Raw genomic sequence first — 14756 nt, 5'->3', positions numbered from 1 at the left:
TGTGGAGGTTAGACTGCAGGCAGGACTGGCCGTCCGTGCGAAGAGGAAGGGGGACGTTGGGCAGAAGGGCTGGTTCCGTCTGCTCTGCACAGGGCGCAGGTCAGGGCGCAGGTCAGGGCACAGGTCAGACGGACTGGCCTCAGAGCCAGAACCAAGGCGGGGGAGAAGGAGCTCTACAGGGGAGGGGCGGGGAGGGCGGGGAGGACGGGAGGGACCGGGCTGAGGAAGGGAGCGGAGTTCGGGGGACTCCTCGCCTTCTGGGGGAGCCCACTCCGCAGGGCGTATCTTCTTCCTCCAGGTCTCCCCCTGCCAGGGGCGGGGCCAAGGTGTGTAGGAGAGCGGGCGGGCCGCCGGGGGGAGGAGGGAGGGAGACAGGCAGACAGACGCCCGGACAGATGGAGAGGCGAGAGGGGAAGGGGCAGCAGGAAGGGGGAGACGCGGGGCCAGCGGAGACGGAGACGGACGGGGAGAGCGGAGACGGGAAGCGCAGATGGCGAGGGGGCCCGGAGGGGAGCGGCGGGCTTCTGTAGAGGCGGCGCGGACCGGGCACAGCGGGATCGCAGGGCAGCGCGAGCCTGACACCGGGATGCAGGGACCGACTCGCCGGACAGAGACCCCCAGGGGTGCAGGCAGGAGAGGACACCAGACACAGGAAGTCGGGGGCGGGGAGAGAAGAGGGGCGGGTGTTCTCTCGCCCCTCGGTGCCCAGGAGGCACCCCCTCCCCAGCCCCCAGCCCGCCATACTCCCCGGAAGGCGGGGGTGGGGGGCGCTGAGGATGTTGGCTGCTGGCGGCGCCCCCGCCCCTTGGGAAGGCCTGGGTACCCCCCCCCCGGAATATGCAGCCCCCCAGCCGCCATCGACGAGTTCGGGGAAAAGCGGCTCCCGGCTCCACAGACGCCCTCACCCCCCCACCCCCCGCCCAAACCAGGCTGGGGAACTCTGTCCTCCCCGACACCCCCACTAACTGGGGATCTCTTACCTGCAGCCACAGCCTGGGCAGGGTCCCCCCAGCCCTGGGTTGGCAGTGGTGGGCGAGTCTGCCCGACAGAGAGAGAGAAGAGGGAGAGGGAGAGAGAGAGGAGCTGGAGACTGAGGGAGAGCCAGGGAGAGGGGAGGGAGAGGGGATCGAGGGAGGAGAGAAGGAGGGGGGAGGGACGCGGGGGAGGGGCGGCTGGAGAGGGAGGGAGGAGGAGCGCTGGGGAGGGGAGGAGGGAGAGGCGGGGAGAGGGGAGGCGGCGAGGCGGGGGCGGCCCGGGGCGGGGCCTGGCGAGGGGCGGGGCGGGAGGAGGCCGCCCGCGCCTCCCACCTCCCCCCGGGTTCAGCACCACAGGCAGGGACAGCGGCGGAGGGCGCTCTTCCCATGTTTTGGGGGGGGACCTGGAGGGGTCGTTCAGAGGCACCCTCCGCCCCCATCCCCAACACACATACCGCCTCTGCTCCATATAAGGGCCAAAGACGCAAAAAATAGCTACAAATAGTTGCCGGCTCCCAGGACTGGGGGGAGGACAGGAATGTTTAGCCACTCAGATCCAAACTCCTGCCAGCGGAAACCACCACAAAGGCGCCCTTAATAATAATAGCAGCAGCTGCCACTCACGCCGCCCTCGGCACGTGCAGGTGCCACGAACACTTCTTGTAAGCGCTTGACACATGCTGATGGGGCTAACCCGCCCACCAACCCTGCGAGGCGGACGCTGTTACAGATGGGGAAACTGAGGCACAGGGCGGTGAAGCGTGGCTTCAGGCTCTACCCCCCGCGCCGCTACACCACACGCTGTCCCGGACCACGGACCCGGCGGGAAGCCAGGAAGTGAGGTGCGGAGGGCCCGGTGGCCCAGGCCCACTCCTGAGCCCTGGAGTGGACACACCCACACACGCCCCTCTCCAGGGTGTGGCCCTGCTCAGACCACACCATCACTAACCCCCTCCCGGAGCGCCCCCAGGGTCCCCGCCCGCCCGGCATGGGGGTGACGGCACAGGTGGGAGACACCCCCTGCCAATTCCCATACTTGGGCCTGGGTTCTGGGGGATGAGAAGCCAGGCTCACCAAGAAATGGCGGGCTACCTCGTCAAGACGCCCGCGGAGAGCTGGCGGCTGGGCCTTCGCTGTCAGTGCGTGTGTCACACCGACGGTGGGAGGCCGATGGCCACAGGCCCTCCTCGGGGAGCAGGATCGCACCCACCTCTGCCCCGAGGAAAGAGCCCACCCGCCCACCAGCCTGGTCCTGCTCGGAGTCACCCCCCAGCCTCCTGGCCCCTGGTGGGGGAGGGCAGACCTTCGTGTCACCCGGCGCTCCACTGGTCAGCGAGGGAGGCCTGGTCACCCCGGCCCTCCACGGGTCAGGGAGGGGGGCCCGAGTCCTCCTGGTGCCAGAGAAGGGGCAGGTCCCATGGCCACAGGCTGCGATCAGCCTTGTCCCCAGCCCCGGGGGCTTTCCATTTAGGACTGACCTCGTCCACCCTAGCATGGTGTATCCCGAGTCCCGCCCCAGCATTCCCGGGGGATCTAACGCAATTACTTCCTGCTGGGGTCTCACCTTGGCCCTTGGGGTCCAACCTCAGCATTACCCACAGGGTCGAGCCTCAGACCCTCCCTGCAGCTGGACAGCTCCCCGCAGTGTCCTTCACACCCTTTCCTCTCCTTCGAGCTCCATCGCCTCGCTTCCCCACTGGTTCTAGTCTCAGGTCCAGAGCTCTCCACGGGGGTCTCACCCGTCCTCCCTGCAGGTCCAACCCCAGCTTAATATTCTGTGCACACCAACCAATATATTCTTTGCTGATCTGACACACAAACACAAAAAGGTGTAATTTTTATTTGTTCACACCAAACGGCCGTTGCTGTGTTGGCCATTGTCATTTAAGAAATATACTTTTAAAATAGATTTCAGAGACAGAGAGGGAGAAAAACAGCAATGATGAGACATCAACCATGGATCAGCTGCCTCCTGCACGCCCCCTACGGGGGATCGAGCCACACTCAGGCATGTGCCCTGACCCAGAATCCAGCTGGCGACCTCTTGGTCCACAGGCTGGTGCTCAACCACTGAGCCACACTGGCCATGCGGCTGCTGTCATTTTTTTATTTGACAATCTAAGGGGAAGAGGTCCGTGCCCTGACTAAACAGTCAGGTACTGCATGCTTTAACACTTCTCGCGGCACCGGCTGAAAACGGCTGCCCTGTAGTCTGGTCTTTTCCACAGCGGTTTAACCTCAGCCTTTCGGCGAGGGCCCAGCCTCATTTCTCTCCTCCGAGGTCTACACTGCGGCCTCTTCTCAGTCCTGCCTCTGGTCTATCCCTGGATCCTCTCTCCCATGTCCCTCCCTCCGTTCTTCTGGGAGAGTCCAGCCCAGCACCTGGGGCCAGGCTCTCAGGACTCGCTTGCTGAACAAAAGAATAAAGACAACGGGAAGTCCAGCTCCTCGGGACATAAAACAATCGGTGGCTGGCCAGTTCTCACCTGGAGTGGAAGGGGGGCAGGGTAAGCGATTTTCAATGGGAACACTGAGGCACAGAGGAGTGCACTAGGTGAGGTCGCAGGGCGCCCTGGGACAGAGCCAGGGCAAGAGCTCACAGTCCCAGCACCTGGGGGCTGGCCAGGCATGCCCTCCTTTAGGACTCTTCCCTCCCCCCCCGACCCCCCGCCTCAGGAAGGGCTGGAGGTGAGCACCCCAATGGGGGGCAGTGGGTGGGTGCTCAGGAGGCCGACGTCCCAGCAGGCCCCGGGCCCACGCTGTCCCCCAGCACTTGTGACCGACGTCTCCTCTGCTCCACTTGGTGCCGAAGCCGCGTCAGGACCAGCTCCGAGGCCTGAATCAGACTGTGCTGGGGGAGCAAGAGAAAGGGCGGGGCTGAGAGAGCTGAGGGGTGCAGGTCAGACCACCCCAAAGGCCTGGAGCCCAGCCATGGCGGGGGCCAGAGAGCAAACCAGTGTGCAGGTGGGACAGGTATCTGTCAGGCGAAGGTTAGACCCAGGGGGCAGCCTTCAGTGAATTTCCAGTGGGAGGAACCAAGTCTGGGCCCAACTGTTGGTCTGAGGTTAGAAGGTGATGAAAGAGATGGGATGGATCAAGATGTGAGAGAGACTGCGTTCTATGGGAGGGAGGTCTGACCCTGGAGAGGCCGAGGTGAGGCCACAGGCAGAGACACAGGTGACACGCTGGAGGAAAGGAGAGGCCGACAGGACAGAGGAGGGCAAAGCAAAGCAGACAAGAGAGGAATGTCCCACATGGGGAGGGGGGAGGGTGGAGCTAGATGGCTGGGGAGTCTGAGGTGGGACCCTCATAGAAGGGACAGAGATCTCAGTGAAATGGCTCGAAACGGATCGCAGTGCGGGTGACGGGAGGGTCAGAGCCCAGCGAAGGGCAGTCCTGCCGCCACGGTCACACCACAGGTGTTTCCCCTGTGGCCTAACCTTAGAGCTTTCCAATGAGATGAACCTATGCCAGGGGTGGGCAAACTTTTTGACTCGAGGGCCACATGGGTTCTTAAACTGGACCGGAGGGCCGGAACAAAAGCATGGATGGAGTGTTTGTGTGAACTAATATAAATTCAAAGTAAACATCATTACATAAAAGGGTACGGTCTTTTTTTTTTTTTTAGTTTTATTCATTTCAAATGGGCCGGATCCGGCCCGCGGGCTGTAGTTTGCCCACGGCTGACCTATGCCCTTTCCATTTAAAAAATAAAATTATACACACACACATCTCCTATATAATAAAACCCTAATATGTAAATTGACTGAACAGTGGAACGACCGGTTGCTATGACATGCACTGACCACCAGGGGGCAGACCCTCAAACCAGGAGCTGCCTTCTGGTGGTCAGAAGCCAGGCTGACAGCTGGCAAGTACAGCAGCAGTGGCAGGAGCCTCTCCCGCCTCCGCAGCAGGGCTAAGGACCCCTTGGGGGATGCCAGCAAGTGGACATCCCCCGAGGTGTCCTGGACTGCCAGAGGGATGTCTGACTGCCAGCTTAGGCCCGATCCCCTGGGGAGCAGGCCTAAGCCAGCAAGTGGACATCCCCTGAGGGGTCCCAGACTGCGAGAGGGCACAGGCTGGGCTGTGCACCAGGCCTCTAGTATTTTATAAAGAGAAAGAGAGACAGAGACATTGATTTGTTGTTCCACTTATTTTTGCACTTTTGGCTGATGTGCCCTGACTGGGGAGCAAACCCACAACCTCGGTGTACTGGGACAGCACCCTAACTAACGGAGCCACCCGGCCAGGGCCCTGTGCCCTTTCTGTGAGGCTCTAACCTCAGACCGCTCCGGAGCCTAACCTCATTCCGTTTTACTCGGGTCTAAACTCATCCACTGGTTCAACTCAGACCCTTCCCCTGGGGTCTACCCTGCATGGGTGCCCTGAGGTCTAACCTAGGCCGTTCCCCTGAGGGACAGACGCGAGGACAAGCCCAAGCAAGACTCAGAGGAGGCAGTAAGGTCAGACACAGTAGAGAGAACCCAGGCTGGACAACACGGGAAAGGATCCTGGAATCGGACCCGGTGGAAGGAGAAGCAAATACCACATTAGGAAACGCACACTCACCATGGCCTAAGGCAGCGGTTCTCAACCTGTGGGTCGCGGCCCCTTTGGGGGTCAAACGACCCTTTCACAGGGATCGCTTAAGACCATCGGAAAACACGTATGTAATTACATATTGTTTTTGTGATTAATCACTATGCTTTAATTATGTTCAATTTGTAACAATGAAAATACATCCTGCCTATCAGATATTTACATGACGATTCATAACAGTAGCAACATTACAGTTATGAAGTAGCAACGAAAATAATTTTATGGTTGGGGGTCCCCACAACATGAGGAACTGTATTAAAGGGTCGCGGCATTAGGAAGGTTGAGAACCACTAGCCTAAGGGGTGGGGGCTGGGCCATGGGGAAAAGGTCAGAGGTCAGACTATGTTAGCAGGAAGTGAAACTGCAATGGAGGGTCCCGGGTTGGACCCTGGACCACTGGAATGGCAGGATGAGACTGTGACAGGGGAAACGGCAGTCAGGCTGCTTGGGAAGGTCAGAGGTCAAAGTACAGCAGAAAGCTGGACAGTGGGCCACAGCCCTCAGGCTTGACCACAACAGAAAGTTGGGAGGTTGGACTAAGGAAGGGCTCGAGGTGGCCAGAGCGGAAAGCTGGGGACTGGCTGCGGAAGAAGGGCTGGAGGCCGCACTGTGGGCAGGGAGGGAAGTGGGGCTCCGGGGCCGGAAGCTCAGCAGCTGCTGCTGGGAGACCACGGCCAGAGTGAGGCTGGTCACGCGCACAACAGGGGTGGCTGCAGTGAGGAAGGCACAGTCATGGGGGCAAAGGGAAGGATGGAGGTCAGATCACAGGGGCAGGTCTGGGCCAGGCCACAGGGAAGAGACAAGGTGACAAAGCATGAGGAATGAAGGACAAAAGTCAGGGAGGCTGAGGGGCACTGGGGGGACAGATGCTGTGTCAGAATCCCCTTCACGGGTGTGGGGGTGGGGGGTGTGTGCTTCCCCAGCTGTGAGTGCTCCCTCCAGCTGTGAGTGCTCCCTCCAGCTGTGAGTGCTCCCCTAGCTGTGACTGCTCCCCCAGCTGCGAGCGCTCCCCCAGCTGCGAGCGCTCCCCCTAGCTGCGAGCGCTCCCCCTAGCTGTGAGCACTCCCCCAGCTGCGAGCGCTCCCCCTAGCTGCGAGTGCTCCCCCCAGCTGCGAGCGCTCCCCTAGCTGTGAGTGCTCCCCCAGCTGCGAGCGCTCCCCCTAGCTGTGAGCGCTCCCCCAGCTGCAAGCGCTCCCCCTAGCTGCGAGTGCTCCCCCCAGCTGCGAGCGCTCCCCTAGCTGTGAGTGCTCCCACAGCTGTGAATGCTCCCTGCCAGCTGTGAGTGCTCCCAGCTGTCCCTTCTCCTGGGGGCTCTCCTGAGTCAACAGGAACCACCTCCCAGAAAAAGATTACTCCCACCCCCCAGAGGGGGCCTGCAGCCAATCTACTTGCCTGAAGGTGAGGGAATCTACCCCCTCTTCCTCCCCCCACACACATTCCCTGTGAACATGCCCTCAATCAAGCAGGTGTACAAAAACCCCAACTCAGGCTCCACGTCCAGGGACCCAACCCGCGGAGCCCGCTACCTGCAGGATGTGCACGCCCTTCAGGGAGACCACGGCGAGCTCCCGCAGCCCGTCCCCGGTCAGGTCCACGTGGGCCATGGCCAGCAGCGGGCTGGGGAAGCTCCTCTGCCACAGCAGGCGGAATCCGCGCTCGGCCTCGGGGAGCCCCGACTCAGGGCCGCAGTACTTGTAACAGAGCAGCTCCTGCAGGGGCGAGGGGCTGGGTTACCCAGGGCGGAGGGGACAGTGGAGAGCAGGGCGGGTGTCAGCCCTTCCCTCAGGTCCTACCTGCCCATAGGTGGCCACCAGGACTTCCGGTTGCCCGTCCAAATCCACATCGGTGACCAGACCACAGAGGACGCTGTCAAACTGGTCACTGCCAGGCAACAGAAGCTGGTCCTCCAGCCCCCGGCTCAGCAGGTCCCTGAGGGTCCCCAGCGCAGGGGCAGGCTGAGGTCAGATCGCAGCGCCCACCACCCTTAGTGCCAGACCCTGGGCCAGGGCCCACACAGCTCCACGTCGAAGGTCTGCACACCCTCCTGAAGCCTGGACACCCCTCTGATCTCCCTCATCTCCAACCTGATCATTTTCCTCTCCACCAAGGGGAGCTCAAATCCCTTACTCCGACTGCCCACCGGCTACTCCCCCATCTGGAGCCCCACACCTCCCCCTGGAGGTGGGACCACCTGACTCCCAAATGGAAACTGACATGGGCCCCTGGGGGATCTAGACACCCACACTGTCCGCATGGAGCCTGGAGAGCTTGGTCCCCATTGGGGCCTCCTCACTGCCCACCAGGTGTGCCACGGCTGCCTCGTGCTGGCTCACCAGAGGAAATGCTCACAAGCTTGGCAAGCCTGCTGGCATCATGTCAGTGGCCTGAACTCCCCCCTGGCGGGAGTATTTACACCATGGGAATCGGCACATGCTACAAATCAAGCTTTTCTCACACACGAAGGCGGTCGTTACACACCTGCCAGCAGGCTCTCTCCCCCTCCTCCAGGGAGAGCGGACAGCTCGTGCCCATCCAAGGCCTCCACGTACCCCTACAAGTTCCAGACTTAAACACTTGCACCCACTCCCTGGGCCATGAACACCTTTACCTGCCCAGCCCTGAGCCACCTCGCCCAGAGGGACTTTCTGCTGAGAAGGACAAGGTCAGACCACAGAGCAAAGGTCTGAGGTGAGACGGCACCCACGCCCCGGGCCCCTCACCGATACACCACAGCCGGCTCCAGCATGCTGGCCACGAGCACGCTGTACTCTTCCCGCTGCGGCCCGTCCCCGGTCTCTGGAGAAGGACATGAATGGGGGTAGGTCTGAGGGGACGGGCCCAGGGTCCTCCTCCGACCACCCTCCCCTCGGTGAGAGGAACAGAGGTTGGACCTCAGGAGAAAGACCTGAGGGTGTGCTGAGGGAGGGGCAGAGCTTAGAGGAGGAGAGAGTGGCCGAGGTCAGAGGCCAGGAGGACAGGTCTGGGGTTAGACCACGATTGCAGAAGAGGCAAAAGCTGGTGACAGCAGGGAGGTCCAAGGCGAGGCCACAGTAGGAATGACGGTGGGAGGACAAATAAACACCAGCCTGGGGGACAGATGGCAGCTGGCCGAGGTCAGGCCCAGGGAGACGGCAGCGAAGGGCAGACCCCGGTAGGAGGAGCAGAGCCACATGCAGGGGAGAGGCGAGACCTTGAGTGGTGAGATGGCGAGGCCTCAAGAAAGGCCGAGGCGGAGAGCACAGCGCGAGAGTGAGGACAGAGCAGGGAGCAGAGAGAGCCACAGCGCAGGGGTGAGGTCAGACCCCCAGCAAAAGGCAGAGGAGACCACAGGGGCGGGAGCTGGAAGGGAGACCTGAGGGCGTGGAGGGAGGGGAGGGACACACTGCAGCTCCGGGGGCAGGCGGGAGGGACCGAGAGAGGGACGAGGGCTGGACGCGGGAGCAGGGCACAGATATAGGTGCGGGGTCGCCGAGCCTGCAGAGTTGTCCCCCCATGTTCAGGGCTCACCCTCAGGGGCCGACAGGCTGAACACGATCACGCGGGAGATAGGGCCGTCCTGCAGGACCGTCCACGTCTGCAAAACCTCTGCGGGGAGGGGGCACTCAGGGTCCTGCCGCCGCCCTCAGCCCCCCATCCCCACCCCCCAGGCCCCGCCATCACCTCGACTCTGCTGGTCCACATGGGCCACGCGGACATAACCACTCTGACAGCCCAGGGCTGACAGTCGCCGGGATGTGCCGGGGAGGTTGTGGACGTCCAGCCAGAGGACACTGGAGGGGGAGCGGGCAGAGGGGCCGGAGGCCGTCACGGGGTCCCAGTCCCTCATTCCACCTCCCGACTCGGCCTGCCCTGTAGCCCTGGGACCCTCGCTGCTGCCACATTTCTCTGAGGTAATCCCCGCCACCCGACTTCTCTAGGGGTCCATTCCCACGACCCGGTTTCTCTGCGGCCACCTGCCCTGGTCCCGTCCGGCCGCTCTCCTACCTGCTGGTCAGGTTGGTGAGCTCTGGGAAGAGATTTTCCACGGGTTGTTCCTCAAACTGGTGCAGCCCCTCGTTCTGGGAGAACCAAGACCCAACCCCCGCTTGGATCAGTGGCCATCCCCTGACACGGCCAGCAGGGCTGTGCCTGCCACGCCTCCCCCTGCCTCACCTCCTTGTAGAGATGAATGGCCGGGTCATTCCCGCTCAGGAGAAACACGGTCTCCAGCTGATCCCCGACCTGGACCCTGGAAGCAGAGACATCTAGGACCCCCGTATGGCAGGGCCCGAGAGTGGCAGAGTCTGCAAAACCTCTGCCTGCAAGAACCCGAACGCTGCAGGATCCAGACACTGGACCCAGGGCCAGAACCTCCGGATGCAGAACTATAGAAAGTTAGCCTGCGAGAACCTCCCATTTCTAGAGCCCTTGTCTGCTAGAGTCTTCATTCCAGATGAGATTTAGAAATCCTATATAATAAAAGGCTAATATGCAAATTGTCCCTACTGGTGGGAGTTTGATTGACTGGGAGTTAGATGTGCGCTGACCACCAGGGGGCGGCGCAGAACACGATGGGCGTTGGCGATGCGGCAGTGGAGGCACTGCCGGCCCCAATGGGCCCCAACGAGAGCGGGACTGTGGCAGGATGGTGGAGCAGGTGAGCGAGCAGTGCCAGGCCAAGGCAGCAGGCAGCCAGGGGAAGGGAGGCCCTGGCCGGCAGCCGTGAGGGACCCTACCAGTGCACGAATTTCGTGCACTGGGCCTCTAGTGTAATATAAAGCTCTAGAGTGGGTTGCAGGAGCCCAGGACACTAGAATCTCTTTCTCTAGAACTAGTTCTGTTCTCTGTCTCCTTTGAATTACTAGGCCTTTAATAAACTGCCACCAAGGATATTCAGACACAGAATGGTAGAACATCCAGATCCTAGAATCCAGAAAATCAGTATCTAGAACTCTCACCTGCTAGAGCAGAGGCTGGCAAACTATGACCCCACAGGCCAAATCCAACCAACCATCTGTTTTTATAAATGAAGTTTTATTGAAGCACAGTCGTGTCCACTCATTTACATAGTCAATGGCTGCCTTCTTGCTATAACAGCAGACAAGTAGTTGTGACAGAGACGGTCTGGCTCTCAAAAGCTTAACGTTTACTGTATTTGCCACCTGGGCCTTTACAGAAAAAGTTTGCTAGTACCTGTGCCAGACCATTGGTGTTCTAGGATGGAATCCAGAGCTCTAGAATGGAATTCTTATACTGTGGGATTCTAGAACCCCAGAATTCTAGATGATCTGTAGGGTCGCTCCTTGAAATATGACAATGTTAGGACTTTATATCATGACAGAACCTCAGAATTATCAAACTATAGTACTTTCAGTTCCTGGAATCTCAGAGCTTGCAACTCTAGAAAATAGCATTTCTAGCTCTTGGAATATCCAAATCTAGAAACTGAGGACCCGAGAACCTGAGAATTCTAGATATCTAGAACACGGATGCTCAATGAACTCTGATGATCTAGTTTGGTGATAACAAAATGGTAGCCCATCAGCCATGCGTCTGGTCCACGAACACCTTAAACGCACGATGCTCTAAAAAAACAGAACTAGAATGTGACTGTCTAGGGGCAGGTTTGCAGTCTCCTTTGCTAAGCCCCTCCCCTGCAGGTACACCCGCACCCTGTTGTACCCCATCCCAGGCTTACTCACTCGGCATGGCACAGCTGGAAAGGAGTGAACCGGAGTTCCAGGTTCAGGCAGCTCTCTGCAGGGGGAACACAGGTAGGTGGGCACGAGGGACCTACAGGCGCCCTCCCCGCCCTCTCCCTCCCTCCAGGCCACACGTACGGGCAATGGAGTCGAGGTTGTACTCAGAGCCAGGCTCATAGTCACAGTAAATGTTAAGGAAGGGGCTGCCTTTGTCCCCTGAATCCTGTGGAAGGAAACTGGCCTCAGGGGAGAGTAGGGCTGGCAGGAGGGATTGGGGTCAGATTCCGTGGGATCCACATGTGTGTGGGGAGGAGGGAACGGGTAGGTGGAGGGGGCTCTGGGTACCTTGATGAACGTGATCCCCACGACCAGGCCCCGTTTTGGGGGCGACTTGTTGAAAGTGTCGATGGAGACAATCTCGGCATCCACTGGGAGGGGATAGTTCAAAGTTCAAGTTTCAGGCAATACCTCCAATCATAGTGACCCTTGACCTCTGACTCCATAACCTTTAACCACTGCAATGATCGTGATCTCTGAATCCTATTGAGTCCTGATCACCATCATCATGGGAGCAGAGATCCTGAATCCTAACCACTTCCAGGCTCCTATTATCCCTGCCCTCCGACCCCCTTCAATCACCATGGTCCCATTTTCCCATCATATGCGGCTCAGACAGACCCTCAGAAGCCTTCTCAACACCATCTTCCCGGCCCTCCGGCCCCACAGCGCCACGCACCGGGTATGTAATTGAACTGCAGCTCCTTGGCTACCGGCCGGATTTTCTGTCGGAGGTCTTGGTAGCGGAAGCCCAGCACCTTGCCTTTAAGGGTGGCGGCCAGCAGCTCCCCGCGCCCGCCCGCGCCGCCCGCCAGGCCGTACACGTTGCTTTGCGACGAGAAGCGCGTGAAGCTGTCCTCGCGCAGCGGGCAGGGCTCCGCGGCCACGGCCGCCTCCCCCATCGCGCGCCCCGGCCACTCACTCCCGTAGCCCCGCGCGGCCCGCCCTGCCCCACCCTACCCCACCCCACGCTCCCGAAGCGACCGGGACCTCCTCGGGTGCCCGTTCGTCGCGCAGACTGACGACGTCACAGCTGCGTCGCTGCCCTTTACCAAGATGGCCGCCAGGCCTCTCGGAGACTTGGCCCCAACGCGCCTGCGCGCTATGTGGACGGTAGATGACTCCCACAATAAAGCTTAATATATGTCAGGAACTGTTTGTTCTAAGCGCTTCCCATCTATCGATTTATTTAAAACCCACAAGCAGTCTGAGGCAGTTACTGTTCTTTATGCATGAAGGAACTGAGGCACACAGAGGTAAAAGGAAGACCACACACCTAATAAGAAGTAATATTATAACCCAAATAAGACCGCACCAATAGTTTGTTAATCACATCACTTTTAAAATGGTGAAATGGCCCGGCCTGTGTGGCTCAGTGGTGGAGCATCTACCTATGAACCAGGAGGTCGCGGTTCCATTCCGGTCAGGTACATGTCCGGGTTTCCAGCTAGATCCCCCGAGGGCCGTGCAGGAGGCAGCCCATCAGTGATTCTCTCTCCCTCTCCCCTCCACTCTGAAGTCAATAAAAATACATTTATGAAAGGAAGTGCCTGTTGCTTCAGCTAATCAATTGGCTCTCAGGAATAGCTTTGAATATTAGATGAGAGTCTCATCTATATCTAGACATCCTGCTACTCATCCCGGAATATCAATTCTAATTGAGAAACTGGCTGATTACTTTCAATTTAGCTTTGAATTTTTTCAAACGAACATCTTTATGGTTTCAAGTTGTTTCTAATTAAAACGTTGAAATATATATATATATATATATATATATATATATATATATATATATATATATATATATAAAATAAAATGGTGAAATGCATTCTTCTTACCCCAAAGAAAGAAAGGTCTAGCTATCTGTCCTGACAAACAACCTCCTCCTTTATTGAATGGCTTTGTGCCAGTCACGTTGGCTGGATTATCCCATTGAATCCTCACAACCATCCTATTGTTACCCAGCATTCACTTATTCAGCATTCGCTGGGCACTATGAGCCACACATCCTTCCCAAATTTACCTCGATAAGCTTGCAACAATCCTGCAGGGGTTTATTAGCCCACTTTATAGAGGATGAAATCGAGGCTCAGGGAGAGTAAGTCCCTTGACTGATAGGCTAGAAAGGAGTGGACAGGATGTTAACTAGGTGTTTCTAATGAAGGGGGACATAAGACATTTGGGGACGGGGGGGGGGGGGGGGGCTTGCAATCTGAGTCTGTGCCAGTAACCTGCCTTCTGACCACACTCTTGCTAGCCGATATTAACTCCATTGATGCCTGCCCTGTCTTGCAGAACCTGTTTCCCAGAATACTCCCATTTTACAGAGGGGCCATAAACAAAGAATGTAACAGCTTAGCTAGAGGAGAGGTCCCCGGCACCACCCAGACCAGGCATTTAGATACAATGTAACTTCCCCATTGTGACTGACTCAGGAGGGGCTGTGGAAGCCCCCACAAAGCCTGGTAGTTAGGAAACAGAGAAAACAAAGAAAGAATCCAAAGGGTATAAAGGGAAAGCCTCCATATTCACTCACTCAGGATTTGGAGAACCGACCCTGAGTCATTGTACTAGTGCATCTGAAAGTAAATGGGTTTATCCCGGGTCTCTGAGTACTCCCTGTGTATTTTTTCAGTCGCCTGGTAAATTCTGTAACACTAAATCCAGGGTCTTACGAGCTTCCTATTTTGTCCCTAGAATGACAGGACGGGCTTGGGGACTCTACACCTGTATAGTTTCCAGAGTTGGCCAACTTTCTTTCTTTTAAAAGAAATAATCATTCTTTTAAAAAATATATTTTTATTGATTTCAGAAAGGAAGGGAAAGGGAGAGAGGAACATCAATGATGAGAGAGAATCATGATCGGCTGCCTCCTGCACGCCCCACACTGGGGATCGAGCCTGCAACCCAGGCATGTGCCCTGACCGGGAATCAAACTGTGACCTCCTGGTTCATAGGGCCACGCTCAACCACTGAGCCACGCTGGCCGGGCTAGAGTTGGCCAACTTTCCTGTCACCTCCCTCCAGGCAGAAAGAATACACAGATTGCAAGATCCGAGATGGCAGTAACATCCCCAGCATGTGGACTACAAGGCCTGACAAAGCAAGCATTCAGTAAATGTGTTAAAAACCTACAAAGACGTGCCAGTCCTTTGCCAGACAGTTACATAAGAGACATAAAAGGAAGTTCTCAAAGGCAGGTTGGATGTGGAGGGGGAGTGTGTCAGTCCCAGATCTCTGCATCTGGGGATGATGAAAGCCTTCGAGGGCAGGGTCTGGCTCCATGGTGAAGTGCTGTGTCCCCAGGTGCTGGACTAGGGCAGACACAGTAGGTGCTTAGTCAATACTCGCTGAGCGACTAGCATGTGGGGTCTAGTTCTGCTGCTTCTGAAGGCTTTCTTCAGGCTTCTACCGCACGTGGTAACCTCTAAACGACACCGCT

General features: G+C 58.1%; 2 protein-coding genes across 4 annotated transcripts in view; both read right to left on the bottom strand.

The window, feature by feature from the left end:
- The window catches only part of SLC8A2 (solute carrier family 8 member A2), a 34354-nt gene extending 33238 nt beyond the window's left edge, over positions 1–1116 (bottom strand). For both annotated transcript variants that reach the window (XM_036302983.1, XM_036302984.1), the window contains exon 1: positions 981–1116. The gene's annotated coding sequence lies outside the window, so the exon portion shown is untranslated. The remainder of the gene's footprint in view (positions 1–980) is intronic.
- Positions 1117–3012: 1896 nt separating this feature from the next.
- Positions 3013–12278, bottom strand: KPTN (kaptin, actin binding protein). Of its 2 annotated transcripts, none has more exons than XM_036302970.1 (12): positions 11994–12278; positions 11603–11685; positions 11396–11480; positions 11258–11312; positions 9729–9804; positions 9561–9634; positions 9237–9346; positions 9084–9161; positions 8297–8372; positions 7370–7505; positions 7103–7285; positions 3013–3820 (listed from the first exon to the last, which is right to left on the bottom strand). In XM_036302970.1, the coding sequence occupies exons 1-12, from the start codon at positions 12214–12216 to the stop codon at positions 3647–3649; spliced, it is 1353 nt and encodes a 450-aa protein (XP_036158863.1). In that variant the 5' UTR covers positions 12217–12278; the 3' UTR covers positions 3013–3646. The 2 variants fall into 2 exon arrangements, with proteins under 2 accessions (XP_036158863.1, XP_036158864.1); XM_036302971.1 differs by having other exon boundaries at positions 3557–3825; positions 11994–12277.
- Between the last annotated feature and the right edge of the window lie 2478 nt (positions 12279–14756).

The sequence above is a fragment of the Myotis myotis genome, unplaced genomic scaffold (genome assembly GCF_014108235.1).
Source record: "Myotis myotis isolate mMyoMyo1 unplaced genomic scaffold, mMyoMyo1.p scaffold_m19_p_34, whole genome shotgun sequence".
Classification (NCBI taxonomy): domain Eukaryota; kingdom Metazoa; phylum Chordata; class Mammalia; order Chiroptera; family Vespertilionidae; genus Myotis; species Myotis myotis.
The sequence above is the reverse complement of the archived record's forward strand: the minus strand, read 5'-3'. Positions and strand labels throughout refer to the sequence as shown.

Excerpts from the sequence above, each read along its gene's own strand:
- KPTN (XM_036302970.1), bottom strand. The coding sequence starts at position 12,216 with ATGGGGGAGGCGGCCGTGGCCGCGGAGCCCTGCCCGCTGCGCGAGGAC. Across the intron at positions 11,481-11,602 it reads TGGGGATCACGTTCATCAAG|GATTCAGGGGACAAAGGCAG; the intron begins GTACCCAGAGCC and ends TTCCTTCCACAG. Across the intron at positions 8,373-9,083 it reads CAGCCTGTCGGCCCCTGAGG|AGACCGGGGACGGGCCGCAG; the intron begins GTGAGCCCTGAA and ends GTCCTTCTCCAG.